Source organism: Phyllostomus hastatus, unplaced genomic scaffold, assembly GCF_019186645.2.
Source record: "Phyllostomus hastatus isolate PE091 unplaced genomic scaffold, TTU_PhHast_1.1 phas_contig_17, whole genome shotgun sequence".
NCBI classification, from domain to species: Eukaryota; Metazoa; Chordata; class Mammalia; order Chiroptera; family Phyllostomidae; genus Phyllostomus; species Phyllostomus hastatus.
The window spans coordinates 9867389-9892564 of record NW_025333664.1 but is presented as its reverse complement, the minus strand read 5'-3'; the positions used below and the strand labels follow the sequence as shown (position 1 = coordinate 9892564).

Sequence of the window (25176 nt, the reverse complement as noted above, 5' to 3'; positions counted from 1 at the left end):
CACCCTCTGCCAGGCCCTACGCAGCTCCCAGTGCTGTGGCTTCAGTGGGCGGGTCCCCGCCCTCAAGGCACTGCCCTTCCGGCTGGGGACGCAGACCACGAACAACAGAACGTGCAGTGTCAGAGAAAGTGCTCCGGAGGGGACCGGCAGAGTCAGGGAGGAGGCAGTTACAGGGGCTGTGGCTTGACCTGGCGGAACCAGGTAGGGCTTCTTTGACACCTGAGCAGGGATGTGCAGGAGGTGAGGACCTGGGTGAAGAGTGGGTCAGGCAGAGAGAGCAGCGGTGCAAAGGCCCTGGGGCAGGTTTCTCGAACATGGCAGCTGGAGAAGAAGGAGCAGGAAGGATCGTGGAAGACAGTGGGGGTTAGAGGGCAGATCCCATGCGGCCTTTGTGCCATCACTAGAATTTGGATAATATTCTAAGGGTGACAGGAAGCCCTTGGAGGGCAGCAACATGATCTGATTTATGGTTTAGAGGCTCCCTCTGGTGGCCGGGTGGAGAACAGACGGGAGGGGTATGGAGGGAAGCGCGTGTCCATGCTGGAGCAGTGGTTCCCAGAAGAGTCTGTGAGGCCTAAGGACTGGTCAGAGGCAAGGTAGGGGCCACGTTCAGCTGAACCTCAGGCCATTCAGGACGCGTGTTCTGAGGTGGGGAGGAAGAGGGAGAGCTCCAGTGTCTTCTTATGACGACACTAATCCTGTTGGGTCAAGGCCCCACCCCTATGGCCTTATTTAACCACGATGACTTCCTTAGAGGCCCCGTCTCCAGATGCAGCCACACTGGGGGCTAGCGCTTCAACGTATGGATGGGGGGGGACCACAAACATTCGGTCCATGACACCTATTCTACAAGTGAGGACAATGAGGCACGGAGGGGTTCAGTGAGCAGCCCGAAGTCACACCGTCAGCAGTGGCAACATGCAGACCCCGGCAGCCGAGCCTGGGCCCACAGCCCTGGAGCTTGTCCACTTGCTGCGCGGCCTCTCCCAGGGAAGACAGTCACCGCCCTGCCGGAGAAGGAAGATTCCCGACAGGAAGTGCAGGCCCGTGCAGTAGCGCAGACCAGGGGAGCAAAGGAAGAGAGCGAGCAGGGGGTGCTGGAGTGGCGGGGGAGCCTGGCAGAGGCGGCCAACCAAGTTCTGGCGGCCAGGGGTGTGGCAGTTCCATGGGCGAAACTGGAAGGTAGACAAAAGGCAGAAAACTCCTCCGTGAGTTAGCTGTCATCTTGGGTTGCACATGCAACACAGAAGTCGCACGAAGAACGACCGAAACCACAGAGAACCACGACGGCACCAAAGCCGTACACGAAGGCTCGGAAGGCACTTCTGGAAACGAGGGTGCGGACTGAGGCTGGAGCCGAGGAGAGAGCCCAGCAGGGAGTGGGTAGCAAACACAGCCACGGCCGCAGCTGGCGGGTGCTGCCTGCTGAGTGCTCACGCTCGGGCTTGCCGGCACACGGCCCCGTTCAACCCTCACGGCAGCCACGGAACGTGCAGACGGTGTGTGTCCCCGTTCTAGAGCAGGGGAGCGGGGGCACCCAGACGTTAGCCTGCCCGGCACTGGCGTGCACAGGGCCCTGGCCCCGAGCCAGGCACTGGACTCACATTTTCTTACCGAGACCTCCCAACCACCCAGCGAGGGGGACTTTTTTAAATCCCCATTTCACAGATGAGGAAACTGAGGCCCAAAGAGGCCCCCTTCCCAGGGTCCCTGAGCTAGTGTGGAGATTTGAGCCCAGGCCAAGCTGACTTACAAGCTGAGACATCTATTCTTCCTGCCTGTGGACAGACGCCCTGTGTGTGGGGCAGAGAAGGAACCCGCGTCTGCAGGGTGCACGAAAGAAGAGTCCTTCGTGAGAAACAAGGTCAGCCGAAAGGTTTCCGGCAGGAGGTACCTCGGGTCCGATTCAGGAGCGGCCAGGCAGGCGGGCAGTCCGGAGGGGGAGCGCCTCAGCCTGCTGCCAGAGCTCCGGGAAGGAACTTTCTGGAGGGACTCAAAAGTGGCTGGAATCCGGGCAGGCCTGATTTACGGTTCCGCGGGAGCTGGGAGGGAGAGTAATATTTCACCGTGTCAGCGCCGAGCCGCTCTCCAAGGCGCCCTGCCCAACCGGCCATTAATGCAGTGCGGCCCTCGGCCTCTTTAATGCTCATCAGATAAGTTAAACATTTAGACAACGCAAGAAAGATAGCCCAGGTTTCCCCCCCTCCCGGGGAGCAGGCCCCTCTGGCTAGTCTAGAAGCCGCATTAAGCAATCTCACTTAAAAATATACTTGCCTCCAAGGAGAAGGAGTGACCAGGGAGTCCATCTGGGCTCTGACAAGAGTCATTTTTCTAAAGCAAATTTGTCAACAATTTCCTTTCTGCAATCGGGTCTCCGAGCAGCCAAGGACAAAAAAGGAGTGGGATCGGACCACAGGAGGGCAGGTTGGGGAAACCCCGGCTGTCACCAGCTTCATTCGAATGGGTTCTCACAGATACGGGTCACTGAGCTTACTGTTCGGAAGCGAGCAGCAGTGGGCACTGCGAGTATCCAAACCATGGGATGCAGGTAAGGGGTGATCCAGACAAAATGTCCAGCCTTCAGCTGCATGTGTTAGAAGCACAGGGAAACTAGTAAGAACTGGTCATTGAAAGGACTGTGGATGCCGTTAAGCCTTGGGCAAGCATGAACGAGAAAAGAGAGAAGAGAAAAAGAGACCATTGATAACCAACGTCCAGAGTGAAAGGGTGGACATGACTACAGGTTCAGGGGAGATTCTTTTTATTTTTCAGTTATGAGAATAGTATGTACAGAATTATAGCAATGAATCTGAAAACCTAGGTGAAGTGGACACTTTTCAGAAAGATGGAAATTACCAAAATTAACCCAAGAGGGAATTTAAAAATAGAATGAAGCAGTGACCACGAGAATGGAAACGGTCATGGGACGTCATCCCCGCAAGAGGCCCGAGGTCCAGCTAGTTCCAAACACGGGCCCCACCAAACGCGGAAGGGAAGGCCAAGTCCCGTCCAGCACAAATGACAGAGTGAAGGGGAATGGGACGTTCTCCCGTGTATCCTGTGAGACCAGTGTCACCCGAAACTGAATCTGGACTCTGAGCACGCCACAAGTGGATAAATTGCTGTCATCACTGATCAAAGGCAGGGCGTCCCTGCGGTCCCCCAGGTAGCTTCCCTGGGGTGCTGTGCCTCTTCCCCTCAGTTGCACGTGGACACTGTCTGAGCGGCAGACGCAGCTCCCCGGTGACAGCCGGGCCGGGACCATCGCCGGCACCGGCTGGCAGGCCTTTCACGTGCACCGTAGCCCACCTGTAAGCAAATGCACTCGCCGTGTTCCATAACTTCTCCTCCAGTCCTCCCCCGAGGGTGCATTTACTGATTTTCCGAGAGAGAGGGAGACATCACTGGGTTACCTCTGGTTCACTCCCGGACCGGAGTGAACCCCCAACCTAGGTATGTGCCCTGACCGGGAGTTGAACCCACAACCTTTCCGTGCATGGGACGATGCTCCAACCAACCGAGACACATAGGCCAGGGCTCATAACTTTTTTTAAAAAAGCAAAACTGGAAGACCTGGCTCTGTGGCCAAGAGGACTGAGAAGCAATGACACTACTGAAGCACCAAGCACACCCAGCACCCAGATCTCGGTTTCTAACCCACTTTCCATTACAAGGAACCCGGGCTCCTTGAAGAAAAGGCTGGTTCTAGGGCTGGGGCAGGGAAGACACACAATAAACATGGTGTGGAAAAATAGACATACTTTCCACAAAGAAAAAATTCCAGCCCTGGCTGCTGTGGCTCCGTGGACTGAGTGCCAGCCTGCAAACCATAGGGTCACCGGTTCAATTCCCAGTCAGGGGGCACATGCCTGGGTTGTGGGCCAGGTCCCCAGTAGGGGGCATTAGAGAGGCAACCACATATTGGTGTTTCTCACCCTCTCTTTCTCCATCACCTCATTTCTCTCTAAAAATAAAATAAAAAATAGTGTCTAAAAAAAAAGAAAAATTCCAAATAATTTCTTTAGCTGCTCCACCCTGAATTGTGAACTTGGCATAGAGACTTCCTTCCAGAGAGTAGACTATGGGAAGGTGGGGGAGAGGAAGTGGACGGTGTGGACAGCCGATGAACACTGCCTGAGCCAGGGGATCAAGGTCACTGTCAGCAGCGATAGGTCGTGTTGATAACACATGCCCTTGATGTGCAGTGATAAGAATGGCTGTGACCTTCCCCCCTAAAACCCGTCACCCAAGTCCAGCCATGAGAAAACACCAGACAAATCCCGGCGGAGAGACATTCTACAAAATGCCTCACCGATCCTCCTTGAAATCATCATCAAAGCCGAGGGAAGTCGGAGACACTGTCACCGCTCAGAGGAACCTAAAGAGACAAGATGACACAGGGGAATGGGGTGCCCTGGATAGGATCCTAGAGGAGAAACACAGGACCTTCGTGGAAAACTAAGGAAATCTGAACGAAAAAGAACTGACCTTGGTTAATGGTGACGTAGTGGCATTTACGTATCAGCTGCGACAAAGTCTCCAACCGAATGTAAGACGGTAACAGGGAGGGGAATGGACTCGGGTATGTGGGAACTGTCTATCCTTTGCAACCTTCCTGTCAGTCTAAAACTAGTCTAAAATTAAAAGTTTATTTAAAAAAAGATTCAAAGGTATTAAACAAGTCGCGCAAGATCACACACCTAGCAAACGGCAAGGTGGGGCCTGGAGCCCCGGGTGGGGCATTTGAACGCCAAGTGCACGGTCTCGGGCGTGTGGGCCCAGACATGTCTGCCCCCGTCTGCGCCGGCCTGGCTCCCTGACACCCGTGGGTGCGAAGCATCCAGACGCGGGCGCGGAGCTGCCTGCTTGGCTCCCCGATGGCCCTCGCAGCACGCTGACCACCCGTGAGCCCCTCCCCGCGGTGACCCAGAGTTAATTTGACCGTGACTGTACGGGGCACGGAGGTCGGGCCTATAGAATGCAGAATAGCAATAATGGCCGTGACTTTCCCAAACGTGGACGCGACGTGTGCTGTGGGAGAGGCCCTTTCCGAAGAGCTTGCCCCGTGTGGTTCGCTGGACCCTCCCGGCCCCTCTGCGGTAGGTCCCGCTCCAGAGCGCGGTCACATTCCCCCGCCCGCTTCTTTCACGCTGCGGGGCGTCTTGGAACCAACTCCATGTGCTAACACGAAAATCCACTTTATTCTCCTGAGCTGCCGGGTAGGGTTGCACCAAATGGTTATCCCGTTACTTCATTTTAGCTGTGATCCGCTCCAGGGACCTTCAGGGGTTTCCCAGTTCTTGGTGGGCGTCTCTGAGTCAGAAGGTGTCAATTCCTGGAGGCCAGGATTGGGCTGCGCCCCACCCATGACCCCTTGTCGAGCCGGAGGGGGCCTCCCTCTGTCTTTGCCAGCTGCTCCCGCTCAGAGCCCCCACCCCGACCATCCCACTTTGGCCCAGGAAGTCCCTCGGCACCCTGGGCTGTGCAGAGCCGGTGTCCGGGGCCATAGGGGTCTGCCCCACATGCCGCAGAGCTGAGGGGCGTGGGATCCGCCTCCCTGAGAGCTCAGCACTGTCCTTGCGTCCATCCGAGCATCACCCCCCTCCCCTCAGGGCCGCCTGGCAGGTAACTCGATCCAGGTCAGCTGGTGGGGTATGAGGTAGCGTCTCGCTGCCTGCCACGGTGTTTCACTGAGTCCGAAATGTGATCGCTACTGTTGTCACACTCTAGCGCCCCCGACAATCCCCTCGCAAATGAGAACACCAGAGCCTCCCACATACCTTTCCGGTGACATCAGGGAAAGGCCGAGGGACCCTGCCGGGGGTCCTGAGCCCGCGTGACCCCCAGAGCAGCTTCGGAGCAGCTCAAGGGAAGGGCTGGAGGGCAGAGGGGCGTGTTTTTCCGATTTCAGGCAAAGCAGGGGGCTGGGGGGGTCTGCAGTCCCTGTTGCTTTCTTCGTGCTGGGCCTGTGGGGTCCGTGTGGGCTTTTAAATGCAGTTTTCATGAACACGCCGGCAGTGCTGTCCCTAAGGCGCCCCCCCACCTCTGTAGGGTGGCTGTGGAGCAGAGGTCTCAAACGCGGGTGCCCACAGGGGCCAAGCAACCAGGCGACGGAAGAGGACCACAGCCCAGTAGACACTGTGGGCCACCGGAAACGGAAGTCCTGGCCGTAGCTTGTTGGGATCCAGGAATGCAAGCCCTGCATTGCCAGGGCGTGTGAATCCTCAAAGTAGCTGAAACTCTGGGGAGGGGGAGAGACTCCCTGGGTTCACACACTGGATATTGTTTCAAAAAAAAAAAAAATGCTAGGCACAGTGTGGCTAAACACACCAGGTCTCCAGGCCAGCTTGCAAGCTCTTCCGTAACTGACCTTACTTAGCCTAGAAGAGAAGCCGTCAGCCTTGTTTCTCTGTCGCTCGATATCCCAGCAGGAGTTTCTGTGATGGTGGAAATACTCACACCACGCAGTGCGGGAACCACTGGCTCCAGGTGGCTAGTGAGCACTTAAAATCAGATTAAGGAACTGACTTTTGAAGTCTATTTCATTTTAATTCATTGAACTCGAACTGTAGGTAACCACATGTGGCTAATTGCTACAATATTAACGTGACTGTAAGATTTTTTTAGGCCTGGGGTGCACCGTAGAGCTCAGCTGCTTTGGGGAGGGGGAGATAGATTGCACCTGAGACCACCACGCATCGGTGAGAGTGGCTGGAAATACGGAAGGAGAGAAAATATGAACCAATGAGCAGAAGAGGTTTAGGCGTAAGGCAGTTATCTGCTGGCTCGAGGGTGGCCACTCAGTGCCCTCTCCCCAGATTTTTCCAGCACTCTCCAAAGAGTTTCTCAACTGGGATCGCCATGTAGCATCCCCCGTGTTCCTTGCAATAATAAAAACACATTTATGTAGCGCCTACTGTGTGCCAAGCACGGTGCTAGACGCTTGCAATGCAGCATCTCCCCTTCCTCACCTCCGCTCTGTGAAAAAGGTTCCTTCATTATCTCCATGTCCCAGCCGAATTCTGAGTAATGATGCCATCTGCCCAGGGTCACACAGCTGGATCCAGACCCAGGCGGTCAGATCCCGGGTCCGAGCTCCCGCTGGGGCACGGCACACTCATTGTGTTTGCCATATCCGCACCCCCAAACGTCCTGCCTGATGGAGACAGAGGCCACAGGATTGGTGTGGCTGCATGCAGCTCCTGTGGGGTGTGCAGCATCACCCTTAGCTCCTGGTTGCAAAGTGACAGAAACCCAACCCTCCAGCTGAAACCAAACAGTCCAGGGGTCAGTTTCTTGTAGTTGCACTCCAACAGGTCACTGCACACTCTCGGCTTGCACCAACATAGGTGTATTCTCTTACCTTCTGGAAGCTGGCAGTCCGAAATCAGTTTCCCTTCCTCCAGGTGTCGGGGGACTGGTTCCTTCTGGAGGCTCTGAGGGGCTCCCATCCGTCCTCTGACTGCCCTGCTCCTTGTACTTCCTGGCTTGTGGCCTCCGCCCCTGCCTTCAAAGCGCATCACTCCGATGTCCTTATCCTCTGTCATCAAATAGCCCTCTGCCTGTTATTTACAGGACCCTTGTCATTACATTTGGGGCCACCTGGAGCACCCAGGAAAACCTCCCCATCTCAAGACCTTTAACTGAAGCACATCTGCCAAGTCCCTTTTGCCACATAAGTTTCCAGGGATCAGGACGTGGACATCTGTGTTCAGCCGGTCAGGGTCACGGTGGCCTGGTTTCGGTTCCAGCCGAACTGGGGGACCAAACTCCCCAGCTCCCAGAGAGTGCCCCTTTCCCAGAAGTCCCAGGCCTAGTCCCAGGCCTGCTTCCCACTGGGTCCATCTTCGACCGCATGCTCTCACCCTGAAGCAATCTCCTTGATCAGAGGGATGCTGGGTCCCTCTGATTGGTTGAGTCTGGATCACGTGCCCACCTTTGTTGTCCGCCTCCCTGTGGTCCTAACTCCCATGTGAAAAGGTGCGTCCCCAAAGGGAACTGAGACTAGGCAGCTGGCGGCAAGCGCCATGTCATCAGAGCCCACGGAAGGGCGTGTCCTTGGGGGCATACCTGGCACGGAGCAAGTGCCCCATAAGTGATTGTCACAGACCGTGGGACACAGAGGGTCTCAGGAAGGGGGTGTGTCCAGAGCCAATGCCCAGAGACTGCGAGGGGCACTAAGCAGGCGAAGGCGGAAGCGCATTCCTGGCAAAGGGGTGCAGCTGGGACGACATAAAGGTCTCCGCCGTGTGTCCTGGTGTACCTGGGGGTGGAAGGGGATGCCCCCATGGTGTGCCTAAAAGGGGCCAGTGCTTCCCCCAGGGTCACTGACCTTTAATGGCAAAGCTCAGACTTGAATTCAAGGCTCTGACTCTCAGCCCGACGCTCACTCTGCCCCTCGTCTACGCCTCTTAAAGGCGGCAGCCGACTAACCCGCCACGCTTCTCCCTCTTTTTCTCTTCTTGCCAAATCCTCCGTAGGACTGTGACCAGATCCATGTCGACGACGTCTCATCGGATGACAATGGCCAAGATTTAAGGTAGGAGCGGGGAGGGGGGAGTCAAGTATGCCCCTTTGGGTTGGTTAAGGCTCTGGCCTTTCACAAGGAAGAGGAGGGGAGGGGCGAGCTGGTTATCAGGATGAGCCCCGCCTGCCCGCAGTTAACTGGGGGGCGTGGTTTCTGAGCTCAGAGGAACACGTGATCCTCAGAGCTCAGAAACCACGCCCCCCCACCCTGCAGCCTCTTCCTTGCTGCTGAGATTCCTACAAATTCGCTGTGACCCCATTTATGTTGATCTCTCTCTGTGTTGTTTTTTCCGTCCTTACTCAAGTAATACGTGCATATTATAAAAACGTCAACTGCTCCTGGCTTGCGTCTCGGAATACGGCCAATAAGAGTTTGATATACATTCTTCAAAGGTTTGATTGCATTCATTCACATACATAATATTATTTAATATAAAAGTTCATATGGTTGCTATTCAAAAAAATATGTCTTGAATGATGAAGTGGTATGTCTGTCTGGTTTCTGGGGAAAAACACTCCCAGGACATGAATTCTAGAAATCGGGTACCCAAGCACTCAAGAGGAGACAGCTTTCAGGAGAATGTAGCTAGAATCTTCCACACCTGCCCCTTTCCACCTCTTGGGAACTTCATAAAAACAGAACCATAGTTCATCTGTGCTGTTCCCAAATTATCACAATTCAATGCCTGTAGGCCCATCAATAATATTATTAGACCAAATAATGTTGTGCCTCTGGGGCCAGTAATAACTTCGCTCAGTGTCTGCTTCCCAAGTGTGCGTTTTCCAGCCCCTCCAGAAAAAGACACCAAACTCTCTGTCCCCGAGCCCGGCACATCTTCTCAAAGCCCAGCACTTCTATGACTAGAAGTCATAGGTGGGAAGATGGCTGCTTCATTTCAATTAGCCCTTCAGAAAATCCCTCTGCCACCAAGACTGGCAAGGAGCAAGGCTCCAGTGCTAGCCAGCACATCTCAATTTATGGAGCAAATAAACCCCGAGGTCAAGGTTAATTGTCCTTTCCATGAAGTAAGTACTGTGAACCCCTCTCTCTTTCAGGGCATGAGCAGCCACGGTTCCAGTTTGGGGTGTTTTATTTTTTCTTTTTCCCACGCATGCATCAGTGGTGTTGGTGGTTAGGGATGTCTGTTTTTTAAAGTTCCCCCTGCAGCTGGATGGCTTGGAATACAGGGGATTGCTCCTCTGAACCCTGTCTCGTGCTGAGCTGCTTGGCTCCTTGATTCCAGAATTCACAATGCAGACTTCCGGCCAGGATGGAGGCATAGGTAGACACACTGTGCCTCCTCGCACAACCAGCATAGGGACAACAACAATTTAGGAATAGAATAACAACCAGAACTAACAGAAAATTGAACTGTGTGGGAGTCGGACAGCCAAGGAGTTAAAATAGACACATTCATCCAGACCGGTGGGAGGGGCGGAGTCGGGCAGCCAGGCGGAGAGGGGTCACGGCATAAAGAGCATTGGGACAGAGCACGTAAGGCATCCCAGGCACGCAAGACTGCAGCGGGCAGACCCTGGACGTGTAAATGGCAGCTGGCAGACCCCAGCTGAGCTGTAACCAGCAGACCTACCAAGGCAGCGATTGTAAAGCAAGGCACTGCTCGCAACCCAGGATCCCAGCGCTGGGAAATAGAGCTTTGGGGCACTAATTGAAAACACCTGTGAGGGTTGAGGCGCAGGGAGAGACTCCCAGCCTCACAGGAGAGGTCCTTGGAAAGTCCCATGGGGTGCACAAGCCCACCCACATGGGAACTGGCACCAGAGGGGCCCAGTTTGCTTGGGGGAAGTGGCAGAAGGGACTGAGGTCCAACGGAGAGCAGAGCAAGCGCCATTGTTCCCTCTTGGACCCAGCCCACACATACAGCGTCACCTCGCAGTGACTGGATTGCCCCACCCTGGTGAACACCTAAGGCTCCACCCCTAATATGTAACAGGTGCGACCAGACCAAAAAAAAAAAAAAAGATGGCTCAAACAGAAGAATGAAAGCCTCAAAACCAATACTTTTAAGCGACCGAGGGATAGGCAACCTATCAGATGCACATTTCAAAGCACTGGTGATCGGGATGCTCACAGAATTGGTTGAATTTGGTCATAAATTAGATGAAAAAATGAAGGCTACGATAATGAAATGAAGGAAAATGCACAGGGAACCAACAGTTATGAAAAGAAAACTGGGACTCAAATCAATGGAGTGGACCAGAAGGAAGAAAGAAACAACCACACAGAAAAGAATGGAGAAACAAGAATTCAAAAAAATGAGAACAGGCTTAGGAACCTCCAGGACATCTTTAAACGTTCCAACATCTGAATTATAGGGGTACCAGAAGGGGAAGAGGAAGAGCAACAAGTGGAAGACTTATTTGAACAAATAATAAAGGAGAACTTCCCCATTCTGGCAAAGGAAATAGACTTCCAGGAAGTCCAGGAAGCTCAGAGAGTCCCAGAGAAGTTGGACCCAAGGAGGAACACACCAAGGCACATCATCATTACATTAGCCAAGGTAAAAATGAAGGAGAGAATCCTAGAAGCAGCAAGAGATAAGGAGACAGTCACCTACAAAGGAGTTCCCAGCAGACTGTCAGCTGATTTCTCAAAAGAGACCTTGCAGGCAAGAAGGGGCTGGAAAGAAGTATTCCAAGTCATGAAAGGCAAAGACCTACATCCAGCAAGGCTTTCATTTAGCATGGAAGGGCAGATAAAGTGCTTCTCAGATAAAGTCAAGTTAAAGGAGTTCATCATCACTAAGCCCTTATTTTATGAAATGTTAAAGGGACTTATCTAAGAAAACGAAGATAAAAAATATGAACAGTAAAAAAAGACATCAAACTCACAGTTAGTAACAAGCACACCTAAAACAAAAGCAAACTAAGCAAACAAAGAGAATAGGAGCGGAACTACAGAAATGGAGATCACATGGAGGGTTAGCAACAGGGAAGTGGGAGGAGGAGAGAGGGGGAAAAGGTATGGAGAATAAGTAGCATGGACAATAGGTAGAAAATAGGGGGAGGGCAGGAATAGTGTGGGAAATGTAGAAGCTAAAGAACTTATGACACATGGACATGAACTAAAGGGGGGGAATGTGGGTGGGAGGGGGTGTGCAGGGTGGAGCGGAGTGAAGGGGGAAAATGGGACAACTGTAATAGCATAATGAATAAGATATATTTAAAAAGGAAATATATAGAGAGAGAGAGACTCTTAAAATCAAAATAAACGTTGAGACCATTAAAAAAAATTAAACGCCTTTCTTTTTTCACTCTTAAACTCAGAAAATCCAGAAAGAGCAAAATAGTGCAAAGAGAAAAAAGGCAGCCAAACCCACTCCCAGAGACGCCCAGGGGACCATATCCACGTGTTTCCTTCCGGGCTCTTCCTCTCTGAAGAGACTTTCCTATTTGTCTTAGGAGCATCTGCTTGCACTGTACACGCAGCTCTGGCGTTTCCTGCGGCGTTAAAGCCTAAGCGATACTCGTGTGATTTTGCAAACCTCCCAAGGCTTCTGGTAGGGGAGAGAGTGGTGTTCTCCGCAGAGCTGGAGTTTCCCTGCGCACACTCGGGCCACTGTAGGTGGGGACTCGCCCCCACTTCCCCTCTGGCTCCCAGCCACTGCTCTGCTTGTCCGTCCCATGGGACACCCTGCCTCGGTGTGTCCCCAGTCTCTGCACACACCCGTGGGACTTCTCGGCCCAGCGTGCCGCACTGCGGCCGAGGGCTGCACCTGCAAAGCACCAGCAATCGACTCTGCCTGATGTAACAAATAAAAAAGTTAAAACAGAATCTCTGTAGCAAGATATGGAGGTGCCCGCAGGGCAGGGAAGGAAGGGTCAGCAGGCGGGCCTGAGGAGGGCGGTGAAGCGGGCGGATTTGGGGATCAAAGCAGCAGCGACCGAGGTTTCCTTCTGGGCTCTGCTGCCAAGGTGACCCAAACCCAACCCTTCTTCTGGAATTCTGTTCCATCCACAAATTCCAAAGGAAAAGAGAAAGGCTTTCCCTCGTGTGGCCGCTGCTCACAGCACATAGGGACAGACCCCCCAGAAAAGAGAACAGAAACAGACGCTATTTCACACCAAGAGGAGGGAACGTGGGCGCAGACTCGGCAAGAGCCCCAGATGCGCCCCCCCCTTCGGGAAGCCAACGGAAGCCGTGGTCCCGCCCCTCCCGGAGCGCACACGCCCACAGCTGTCTCGCACAGTCCAGGGGTCGGTCCCATGGGGCCTGGGTCTCCCGGTGAAGAGCCCCCCCACCCCCACATTAACACTGTCTCTCCCCATCCCCTCCCCAGCACGTACAACTTCTCCACCGACGGCTTCCACAGTGCGGCCCCAGGAGCCAACCTGTGCCTGGGACCCGGTGTGCACGGTGGCGTCGACTGGATGAGGAAGCTGGCCTTCCGCTACCGGCGCGTCAAGGAGATGTACAACACCTACAAGAACAACGTGGGCGGTGAGTGGGCCGGGGAGGGGCCGCCCCTGGGCACACGGGTCTGCCGCTGCTCGGGGGGCACCCCGGGCCGAGGGACGTCCACCAAGGAGGGCCGCTGCCACTCGGGTCGCACCTGCTCCGTGCCAGGCATGTTCTGACAGTGTGACAGACATCCGCTCACTCGGAGCAACCCTCGTGATGTCCCCTGGCAGAAGGCAGGAGTGTTTCAGCACTGTCGTCCCTTGGAGGCGGAGGGAGCTGAGGAGTGAGGAAGCCTCTTGCCCAAGATGACACCCCCCACCCCCGCCGTGTCTTAATCACACTCCATGGCCTCTCGCACCCAAGCCCGTGGGCCGCAGGAGGGAAGCAGAGAGCTTGGGGGCAGCCTGCTGGCTCGCCCACCCTGCACGGAGAAAGCGGCGGGGAGCAGGTGTGCGGGGGCGAAGGAAACGGGGCTGCAGTCCCCCGGCCGAGGCCATCTGCTCCCCGTCCAGGTTAAGCCCCAGGAAATACCCAGGGCTTCAGCCAGGCCGCTTTGCTTTCCCATAAACCGAGGGGAAATTACCCGATGTGTCGACAGGCGGGGAGCTCGGGGCTGGCGGGTGCCAGTGGGCGGTCCCCCCCTCCCCTGCCCCACCCCACCCCACTCCCGCCTCAGCTGTCTCTGGACCCCAGAACTAGCCTGGTGAGGACCGAGGTGGAGACTGAGGAATGCAGCCTTTTAGCCTGGGGGCCATGTACTTAGCTGACAATCACGTTTCTTATTACTGAGATTGTTTCTAGTTCTGTTGCACTCATTATTAAAGAGAAACATGGGCAGTGGAAGGCAACTAGCAGTGTCCACCACCAATGGCGCATGAAAAGCCCAGAGAACGGAGGAGCTCGAAAAGGCCTGTTGGACGGGAGGGGCCTAGAGAGGCGGCAGCGCCAGGCGGCACAGGGCCCGCGGGCCACGGGGAGGGGTTGGGACAGCTGGGGTCTTCTGTGCGGAGACCGCGGTGTCGGGGCAGCCCAGGCACCAGGCAGCACTCCACCCCGCGCCTTCATTCTTTCTCCCACACACACGGACTCGTGGCAGCCCCGTGCTAGCCTCTGCACCAGGGGCTGCCGCCGAGGCGGTGCACAGGGCGCCCTGGTCCCCACCCGCACAGAGCCAGCAGTCTAGCGGCGGAGGCAGACGTTGTCACACGGGTACACTTTAAACGGCAGTGGGGAGACACGCTAGGAAGGCAAGGTGCAGTGTGTCGGGAGACTATAAAACAGAAGGCACTGGCCAGGGCAGGCCTTCCAGAATAAACGACATTTATGATGAGCTTGAAGCATTTAGCGAGGCCGGAAGGAGGAGCTAAGACACGGAGAGTGGTTCGGGTTCGGGAAGGAGACGTGCAAAGGTCCTGAGGCAGGAACATAGTTGGGGTTTCAGGGGACAAAGAGGAGGCCTCCAGGGCTGGAACGGACACCAGGGCAGTGCCAGGAGATGAAATCGGCAATGAGCAGGGGCAAGGTCACGGGCCATTGAGTCTGAACTTTGCCTTAAGGGCACTGAGGGCTGGCTGAGAGGTGACAGTCAGGCCGAGAGACAGCTGAAGTGGGCTCTGGAGGTCGGCGGCCTGGCTGCCGGACCCGTCACCATCATTTCCTGTCTGCTGTGAGCAAGTCACAAAGCCCGTTTCTCCCCCTGACGGACCCGACGTGACGGGTCGCTTACATCTCAGCGTTAACAAAAGGAATAAAAAGAGTGTCCGCTCCAGGGCGCCTGGAGAATACAGTGAAATGTCACGTTAAGAGCAGGGTCTTCCCCGCAGGAAGCACTCAGTCAATGTTAGTCACTGTTATTTTTTATTTTATTAATTTTTGTCTCCATGGTAACAGAGTAAGCAGTGTAATCGGGATGTTTGTTTATGTCTGTATGTTTAGTGCCTGTCACTACTCTGGCCATGCAGAAGGCCCTTCTGAATGTCGTGTGGGATGGAGGGATGGATGAGTGGGTGGGGGATGGATGGATGGATGGGTGGATGGATGAAGGGATGGGTGGATGGATGGAGGGATGGATGGATGGATGGGGGATAGATGGATGATGGGTGGATGTGTGGATGGATGGAGGGATGAATGGATGATGGATAGAAGGATGGATGGATGGGGGTAGATGGATGATGGGTGGATGGGTGGTAGATGGATGGATGATGGATGGATGATGGGTGGCTGAGTGGTGGATGGATGGATGGATGGATGGATGGATGGATGATGGGTGGGTGGGGGATGGGTGGGTGGGGGATGGATGGATGATGGGTGGATGATGGATGGATGGATGATGGGTGGATAGGTGCACCAATCAACAGATGGCTTAATTGACCATTCAGTCAATCCCAAAATAAGAGTAAGATTACTGGATCGAAGTTGACCTTGGATGTCATCTGATTTGAAACCTCAAGGTCACTAGGCTCCCCTTCCCTAACCCAACCCCCCCAAGACCTTCCTAAAATGACAGTTGCCGCATCATGATGTCCCGTGTCCGCAGGCTTGATAGGCGCTCCCAAAAGAGAGACCTGGCTGCAGCTCAGGGCCGAGCTGGAAGCCCTGACCGACCTCTGGCTGACGCACTCCCTGAAGGCACTGAACCTCATCAATTCCCGGTAAGTGGGAGCCCTCCCTGCCTTGGTGCCGCTGAACTCTCTCCCATTCGAGGGTGCCGGCCCCTCCACTTCCACACTCGGGGGGCGTGGGACGCCCCAGATTCTCACTCGGCACACTCTCCAGACATTGGGCCAGGCTGAGGTGTGCAAAGCACCGGACACCGTGGGCCACGGCTGAGCAAACACACAGCCGCGGTGACTTATCAAGGCCCCGCAAAGCTAGAGACCTTCACACATCAGTCCGTCTCATCCCGTCCACCCAGCAGTCACAGCGCCGCTGCCCCAAAACCACTTGATAGAACATCAGTGACCCTCTCTAGTGGGTCCCTAGTGAGGCGAGGTGAGGAGGGTCCAGCTTCATCCCAGGCCTCCCAGTAAGTTGTCTCGTGCTCTTGAGTAAGGTTATCTGGGCCAGACAGCAAACTCCTCCCCTGCACCAGCGTCAGAAATCCGGTGGCCCAGCCGGTGAGTGGCTGCGGAGTGGCGGCCCCTGAGCTGCCGGCTGATCCTGGCTGTTTCGTGGGATGCGCACTTTGCGCCAAAAAGACAGGGAAAGCTAATCCATCGCCCCAGCTTTCTGGGTCCTCTCAAAATGTCAGCGCTGGCTTGTGCCTCCGGTGCACCCCGGCCCCCCGCCTCCCTGTTGTCCTGCTTGGTCCCTGTCACTCAGCTCCGTGACTGCCAGGCCCTAGCAGCCACTTCAGTGTGTGGCCCTTCAATACACGTCTGCGTATTACACCGTCTTATATTTCAACATGGCAGGCAGCTTTGGGGGTTAAAAGAACAGCTGAGAACCCTCAGGCCCGTCCTTCCCTGAGGATGCCTTAGCCAGACCCTCCCAGCCCCACCCGAATGCTCCCCACACCCGGGTTCACGCCACAGGGGCAGGAGGCCCCGCCTTGGGGTCCCGCGGGGCTCCCGCTCTGCAGCCTCCTCTGTCCTCAGGCCCAACTGCGTCAACGTGCTGGTCACCACCACTCAGCTCATTCCCGCGCTGGCCAAAGTGCTGCTGTACGGCCTGGGCTCCGTGTTCCCCATCGAGAACATCTACAGCGCAACCAAGACGGGTAAGGGGCGTCCGGAGCTCGGGCGGCGCGGGGAGGGGCGGCGCGGGCGAGGCGGAGGGAGACGGCACTCGGGAAGTTCAGGAACTCGTCCAAGGGTCCCAGGGGTGACTCCGATCCCCAGGACATCCCCGAAAGCCCACTTCCTTCGGGCTCTGCTCCTAGGGAAACTGATTGGGAGCAGTTTTCCAATAATTACTGCTCTGTCAAACAGCCCAAACGCAAGGGTTTACGTAGGAGTCGAAGCTTATTTCTCTCTCCCGTGTCAACAGACCCGAGGGGAGCGATCCGGCTGCTGGGGCCGCCCCCTCCTTGGGCTCACCCAGGAACCCAGGTTCCTCCCATTTTATTTTCCACCGTCTCCTACGGGTTTATCCTCGTGTGCGGTCAGACTGGGGTCCTGCCACGTCGGCTTTCCAGCTTATGGAAAGGTGGGAAGGAGGAAGGTGTATCGCCCATCCAATATTTTAAAGCCGAGACTCCGAAGGGGTGCAAGTTACTTCTGCTCACCACAGCCCTGTGGCCACAGCTAGTTGCAAGGGAGGCTGGGAAATGTAGTCCACAGCTAAGTGACTGCAAGCACAGGTGAAACTCATGGAATGCTATGACTAAGGAAGAGGAGGAAAAGAGTTTCCCCCACAGCTGGGTACATAAAGGAGTTTTAATTTAGGGGTTTTAATCTTGAACCACATAGAGAGAAAAGTATTGTTTTTTTAATTCTCTTTCTGGGAGAGAGTCTCCATTTAGTGCTAGCCTGCTTTCTCGCCTCCCTGACACTTGTCCCCTCCCTTATTAACAATGAGGACGAGCCTTAGGCTCAGAGCTTTGATGAGATAAGACAGTGTAGTAACTGGAAATTAGTAACATACGGGTTTGTTTGGGTTTTTGTATGTGTGAGGGAACTGGGATTTTAATTCTTATATCACAAAAAAAATAAATAAATACAATATAAATAACACACAAATATGGCTAAGATGTTTGTAATTAGAATTTTTTTGCCCTTGATTTTTCTGGAGCAAAAACCAACTGGTACTGCAGAAGCATTTTCTTCGAGCAGTTTTTGCCGTTACTAAAATTCCAGGCCTGAGCATGATGTAGATGCTGAAGTCCCGGAAAGCCAGGCCCCAGACGCCATTAGAGACTCTGGGGCAGGACCCCCACGTCACAGGAGCCAAGTGCCGTCAGGGACGTGGTGGCGTGGCTCTTCTCTCCCACGTGGGGAGCCCAGAGATCCAAAAACTAGAAGCAGTCAGCGTGGAGATAGAACGGGATTTGGTCACCAGCTCCATGTTTTAACTGAAAAACCGTAACTTTTCCAAGTCAGGTTCTGCTATGACAGCGCTGCGTAACAAGCATCCCGATGGTTTTTATGTCTCACGGCGGGGTCCGTGAGTCAGCTGTGGCTCTGCTGGGCTTCCCCCAGCTCCCTGTCTGCTCCGCTTGCCTCCTCGCTGTGGGACCGGAGCTGTTCAGGGCCACATTGTTCTCGTGCCAGACATGAAGGAGGCCAAGCCAAACCACCCACATTTCTCACGGGGGGTGGGGGGGATCCTAACCCTGCCATTGGTCAGAGCAAGTCACGTGGCCACCCCAGCACCAGTGGGGTGGGAAACAGGCTCCACCTCCTCCAGTAGGCTGCCTTGCAGTGGTGTGGCAAAGGCCAAGGGCATGTGATTCTGATAACTCAAGACGGTTATAATCTGCTAGTTTGACCCAGCCTCTGCTCCTGCAGAGGAGGAGAGGCCCAGAGGGGGGAGTGGCCTGCCACAGAGCTGATTCCCAGAGAGCAGTGTAACAGAGGAGTTCCGAGCTCCAGCACTTGAGGCAGGCAGCCTGGGTTCGAATCCTGGCCCTGTACTTGCCTTAAGGCAAGTGACTTCACCTCTCTCTGCCTCAGCTTCCCGGTCTGTAAAATGGATGCTCTCGCATCACCAAGCTCATACGTTCAATAGTGCGTATAAAACACCGAGCAGTTAGCCGCAGAGCACTAGCGCTCAGCAGTGGGAGCTACTCTGTGGTTATCATCGTTCCTCCCCCTGCTCTCCTCGTCTTCAAGTCACTTCACCAACCCTGAGCCTCAGTCTGCTTATCTCTGAAATGGGAGTGTGTTGGTTCCCGTTTCCTAAGGATCGCTGTGGTAGTTCAGTGAATTCATGTGAGTCAGTGGCCCCCAGCAGGGGGCAGGGTGGGGGCGGTTTGCCTCCTAGAGGACACGTGGGAACATCTGGGGACATTTTTCACCTTCACAAGTGGAAGAGCTGCTACTGGCACCCAGACACACAGAACAGCCCCACAGCAAAGAAGTGTCCAGCCCAGAAGGCTGTAACGCCGAGGCTGAGGAACCCCGCTGTGGGTGAGGCGCTTAGCAGAGAGCCCAGGCTGTCGTGAAGTCGGTGGCGGTGATTGGTACCATTATTAGCACCGTTGTTACGGTTACCAAACTTGCTGAGCCAATCAGGATGATGTAAGGTCTGAATCCCAGACACTGGGGAAAAGGTGACAAGGAGAGGCAGTCACAAGTGGGTGGACGCGTGAGCACCCGCTCCTCCGTGTCCTCACTCTGGGATCCTGGGCAAATCGCATGGCCGCTCAGAGCCTCCAGATCGATCCCCTCTGGAAAATGGGTCCGTCACTCCGACCCAGACAGCCGCACAGACTCCGGAGCCTGCCTCTTCCGCTGTCAGCCCCTAGGCGGGCCGTTTCACCACTCTGTGCCTCTGCATAGGAGGACGGCCACCCAGGCAAACGCTTAATGGGGGGTCGTTGTTCCCACGCTCTGTCCTCACCGAGCCTCTCCCCTTCCTCCGGTCCTCCGGGTGTGCAGGGAAGGAGAGCTGCTTCGAGCGGATAATGCAGAGGTTCGGCAGGAAGGCTGTCTACATCGTGATTGGCGACGGGGTCGAAGAGGAGCAGGGAGCGAAAAAGGTACTTCTCCCACCTCTCAGCTGCTCTGCCTCCTCCCCCGCTGAGCCGTGCAGTGGTTTCGAGGGCTCTGTGCCCCAGGGCCGGCTGGGCCCCCTCCCCAGGCTCTTGGCTGGCCGGCCCAGGCCCGTGTGCACATCGCAGAAGCATCCCGAGTAATTTCCTTCTGCAAATCCCGCTCTGCGCCTTTGGCTGCCGCCCCTGGGAGCCCTGGATTGTTTCTGGGACAACTGCTCGGGAGCCCAGAGACCCCGGCGGGCAGGCCGGTCGGGGGGTAGGTGCACGTGTGTGTGTTTTATTTAATACCTACTGATCACATGTTCCAGGAACCCGTCCCAGTTAATAAAGACAGCATTACGCTAATGAGAAAGAAAGTCCTGCATTTGTGATCTCAGGCCCGTGAGGAGGAGGACAGGGGTTCTGGTGGCCGCGGCTCTGTTCTTGGGAAAGAAACAGCTGCCAAAACCCCGGGTCTGGGCCTGTCCACAGAATCCCAGGGAGCCTGCCACCCCCCACCCAGAGGCCTGGGAAGTGGATTGTTAATGTCACAGGGCTTAATTCGGGGGACCTGATTTCCTCCTTCCCTCCCCAGCAACACATTCCAAGGAAATGCAGAAACGTTAAGGGTCTCAGAGAATAAAACCCATAAGAGGAGGAAAGCCCCTAGGGGGCTGGGAGAGGGGCTCAGGAGAAGGGAGTTCAGAAGGCTTTGCATATTCTGTTCCACCCACCTGGAAGGCTCCCCCCACCCCGCCCCCCCACTGGACTTACCTCTCTAGGCTCAGCTTCAGCAGTGCTTCCCTCCCACAGCTCCCAGACTGGCTTCCGGCCCCCGCTCTGCCCTTCCGGCCAGACCCGGGCTGCCTGTGACTCCTGCCCCAGCTGTCTTCATTCTTTCTCCAGGACATGGTCCCCTCTTGTCTTGGAAGGAGTACCTGCATAATTGGTGGCTTAACCACAAATCCTCCAGCTGGGGTGTCGGCTCCATTAGCTGAGCACCTACTGCGTGCCAGCCGACAGGGCTCTCACCCCTCCCTCAGCTCGCAGGCTGGGACAGGCAGTAAACACCTAAGTGTAACATGCGTGTCGGGTGGTGAGCCGAGCTTTGGGGGAAAGTAAAGCAGAGAATGGGAACACAGGGGACTCTGGGCGGTGGGGGGAGGTAAGTTGCACGTACAGGTAATGATCCAGGCAGGCCTCCCTGCCAGGTGGCATCCGAGTAAAGCCGGGAGGAGGAAGGGAAGTGAGCCAAGTAGGTATCAGAGCGAGGGCATTAAAACAGAGGAACGAGAAGGTCAGAGGTCTGACGGCTACAGCCTCCCGCAGGGAGCCAGCGGGCCACACAGGTGGGCCAGGCCGGTGGGCAGCGGTGGGAGGGGAGGTCAGGGAGGTAGTCGGGGCCCTTGGGGAGGACCTCAGCTTTTCCTCTGAGCCCCTCCTCTTAAAGCAGATTACTTTCACTTTTAAAAACGAATTGGTTTAGAGTGAAAAGCATTAAATAAATACACAAGACATGGCCAAAATAGTGGCATGAGCCACAGGAATCACCCCGTGAACTGCCGGAGCTCCGGAAACACCACGGCAGGTCAAGAGCACGGTTGTCCGCGGTGAACCTGCCCGAAACCCACTTCCAGGGCTCAAGGGCACGTCCACAGCCCCTCCCCGCCTTCCAAGTTCAGATACAGAAGAGAGCTCTGCCCTCAGCAGGTGACAGCCATTACACTGAGCATTGCTTCGACCGAAGTTGGATTAGACAGCAGCTCAGACCTGTGGCCCCGAGTAGCCGGCACCTGCCCCCGGTTCTCACCGGGAGAGGGCCCAGACACCCATGGAGCCGTCACTGCCATGTGCCCACCTTCTCCCCGGTCGGAGAGGGAGCAGACACTTTAAAATGACCCCTTTGTGATCCCGGAATGAAACACAAAGGGAAGGTGTAACACGTGACTGGCCAGAAGGTCAGAGTTAATGATCGCATTAGAGAACTCAGGGGCAAACCACCCACACTCGTGCCCGTAACCACGGCTGTGTGACCGCCATCGTCATCGTAGTCAGTCCTCCAAAAGCCCCAGCAAAGTGGGTGTCATTTTACAGAAGACAGATCGGAGACTCAGAGAGGTTCGTTAACTTACTTAAGGTCACACAGCTGGTACATGCAAACTGACTGTTTCACTCCAAACACCTGGCAGGAAGGAGACAGACTTGGGAGTTTCAGACTCTGTCCATCTGCACCCCTGAACTGGTCAGGTGACAGCGGAGTCTGCCACAGAAGACTAGGGCCCACACCCCCATACCCCAACTCCCCTGGAGTCCTCGCAGGTGTCTGAAGCAGCGGCCCAGCCCATTAGGGAGACATGCCCAGTGCCGGCAGCCCCCCGGGCTTGATGGATGGGAGTCGTCAGCCCAGGCCCCAGACACCTACCTGCGCAGCGTGAAATGTGGCGAGAGGACAGGGGGCTCCGGCTGCTTGGGCTGACAGTGTTGTTAATATCTGCATTTCAACGTGTCATTTGTCTCCCCCACTCCACACGGGATAAATCCACCTGTGGCCCGGAGCCCTCAGGCCCGGGATGGGACAGGGCAGCCGAGGCCTTCCCTCCCTCCTTTGCTCATTTCCTCCCGGAAAAGTGAATTGCACTCTTACAAGGGGCACAGGATTGGCCGGGGGGCAACCAGAACCCACCCCTTGCAGAGGAAGGAAGGCCTGGCCAGGGTGAGGAGAGGGTGGGGGCAGCAGGGACCCCCAGAAGCCACTGAAGAGATAGCATGGGGCCCTGGCTGGCATAGCTCAGTGGATTGAGCTCAGGCTGCAAACCAAAACATCGCAGGTTCGATTCCCAGTCAGGGCACATGCCTGGGTTGCAGGCCACGGCCCCCAGCAACCGAACATTGATGTTTCTCTCTCTTTCTCCCTCCCTTCCCTCTCTAAAAATAAATAAATAAAATCTTAAAAAAAGAGAGAGATAGCATGGGTTGCCCACGATGGACAGTCATCTGCTGTCCCCAAGCAAAAGAGAACATTCTAAACGTCAGAGGCTGGTTCTGCCAGAACCTAGCAGGCCCAATCTGTAAAAAAATAAAAATAAAAAAAAGAAAGATGTGTTTGTTGAGGACTTCGCTTGACAAACTCACCTTCCCTCCCACCCACCCTCCTTCCTCTTTTCCCTCCTTCCATGAATATTTCTTGAGCACCTACTATGTGCCAGGAGTCATGCAGCGACCACCACAGTCCAAGCTCGAACCCTCCCCAGGGCTTTGCACTTGCGATCTTTTCCCTCGACTGCCTCGTACATGTTTGCACGGTTCCTCCTCCTCATCCTCTGTAGCCTGCTTAACTGACCCCCTGACTCCCCAGAGAGGCCTTCCCTGACCAGCTAGCAAAAAACACACCCTCCCACCAGCGCCTTTCTCCGCCCTTCTATTTCCTTCGTAGCGCTTACCCAGAGGTGAAATAACCACGTTTGCGTCTTCTCTACGGATTGATTATCTGTGGCTCCAAGGACGGCGCACAACGCGCTGTGCCTCCCGGTTTGGAAAAGGCCCGCACGCTCGGCTGACGCAAGTCGTCGGCGTCTCGTGCGATTCTAACTGTGGGGGCGGCGCCCGGGGGCGCGGGGCGGGGGTGACTGTGCGCCTGGCGTTCTGTGTTGCAGCACAACATGCCCTTCTGGCGGATATCCTGCCACGCAGACCTGGAGGCGCTGAGGCACGCCCTGGAGCTGGAGTATTTATAGCAGAACCCACGGAGTCACCGCCTGCCCTCCAAGGTGCGTCCCCCGCCCGGGCCCCTCGCCTCCCACCAGATGCTGGACACTGGGCGGGGTCCCTACAGCCAGGAGGACGAGTCCGGTGACCTTCTCAACAGATGTCCTTTCAGTCCAGACGCGGGTCCTGGGAAGCAGAGTGCCCGGCCGTGGCTGCGGAACATTTAACCTCGGGGACAAGGGCTGCCGCGGAGTCCAGACTTTTTCTAGGAGTCTCGCGGAACAAACGCGAGGAAGTGCTGACCTGGGGGAGGGCTGGTGATGAGGAGGGGACAGGCTCGGTATTTTTTTTCTCTTCTTCTTAATTTATGGACTAACCCCATTACTCCGGTATTACGCTCTCGCTCCTGTGTTGCTGGTTTTCTCAGTCCTTGGTCTCGTTTCGTTTCTAAATGGCATGTGGGGCGGTGCGCAGTTCCGGCCGCAGCTCTCGGCTCCAGGCTGTGCTTCGGGGGGTGACCGTCTCTGAGCAATCAGCGAGGGAGGCGACTCGGGGCAGTGGGAAGACTCTCGCTTATTTTTGTGTTTAAGAACCTGACCTGACGTCATGTGGGCAAGTGCACGTGCCTTATGCTGCCATCTTGTTTTTTAGGATGAGGGGCTCGTGGGGAGGAGGCGGTACTTTGTGACGGAGAAAAGGCATTAAATAAAACCTCGTTTACATTTGGAAGTGGGTCAGGTGTTGCTACTTCATTGCCGCACTTGCGGCTTCCGAATCTGTGGGTCTTTCCAGAACCTTTTCAGTTGCAAAGGAATAAAATCCAACTCAAACTTGCTTAAGCCAAAAAAAAAAAAAATCTTCAGAAACTTGAGATATGATCATTTTTGTCTTCAGGCATAGCTGGATCCAGGTGCTCAAATGAGTTTCTCCTATGTGGCCCTACTCCCCCTGCAGGTTCTTCCCTGTGTGCAAAGGCTGCTCTGAGACCCTTTTAGCAAAACCGCACTGGCAGAAAGAGAGCACTTCCTGCCCAGGGGATCTGACAAGGAGTGTGTCTTGCTGGCCACACCTGAGTCACAGGCTCCATGGAGCTGGATTTGGGGTTCAATCTCTCCTGCACATAAAGCTGGGGCAAGCTGGTCCCCCAAAGGAATAATCATCAGGCTGTTACTAAAAGAATTGGGGAAAATGAGGGCTGAAAAACACAACTTCCACCCCAATGACAAGACCTTTTCTTTTCCAGTGGGTGGGCCAAGGACCCAAACGATGGGGCAGGAAGGGACAGTGGGAGACCTTCTGAGGACATCGTAGTACTTGTGCTGCTTACAGTGTTCCAAGCAGAGCCTGGATCCACCTGATTAGATGCTAAATACAACCATAGGCTCCCCTGCTGTCCGCATGGGTGAAATCCAGGGTTACCACTTGGCTGGAGTAGCCACGTCGGTGGAGATGGAAGATGAGTCGGTTTTGTACAGAGGGATTATGGGTGGACAGACGACTGGACGGAGGACTGAATGGATGACCCCGTGCCTGTGTGATGAGATGGGCGGGTGGGCAGCTGGCTGTGTGATTTTGGAGAGACGGCTGAGTGAGGGGGTGATCGAGTGGACAGATGTGTGGATGGTAGACGGAGCTTGGTTCTAGCCACCGTTTCCCCCAAATGACACCACTGGCCCTTTCCCCGGGGGCCTCTCGCCAAGCCACCGTTGCCCAAGCAGGGCCCGGTGGTGACAGCAGTGTGGGCCGGGGACAGCGGGGAAAGTCCTGGCAGGTTCGTGGTGGTGGTGCTGTCGCCACTCTTCCACGCCACCAGGTCAGGCAGGGTCGGCCCCTGACCCAGCGCCCTCCTCGACGTGCGGAAGCAGGCGGACCAAGGCCGGCCCGCCTC

At 55.5% G+C, this 25176-nt stretch overlaps 1 protein-coding gene across 1 annotated transcript in view; it reads left to right on the top strand.

Annotated features, from left to right (window-relative positions):
* The window catches only part of EYA2 (EYA transcriptional coactivator and phosphatase 2), a 203253-nt gene extending 179236 nt beyond the window's left edge, over positions 1-24017 (top strand). Inside the window, exons 11-16 of the mRNA XM_045832978.1 lie at positions 8481-8539; positions 12828-12988; positions 15486-15600; positions 16546-16667; positions 19489-19589; positions 23237-24017. Of these exons, the coding sequence (XP_045688934.1) occupies positions 8481-8539; positions 12828-12988; positions 15486-15600; positions 16546-16667; positions 19489-19589; positions 23237-23317 (639 nt within the window). The 3' untranslated portion in view covers positions 23318-24017. The remainder of the gene's footprint in view (positions 1-8480; positions 8540-12827; positions 12989-15485; positions 15601-16545; positions 16668-19488; positions 19590-23236) is intronic.
* The last annotated feature ends 1159 nt before the right edge of the window (positions 24018-25176 follow it).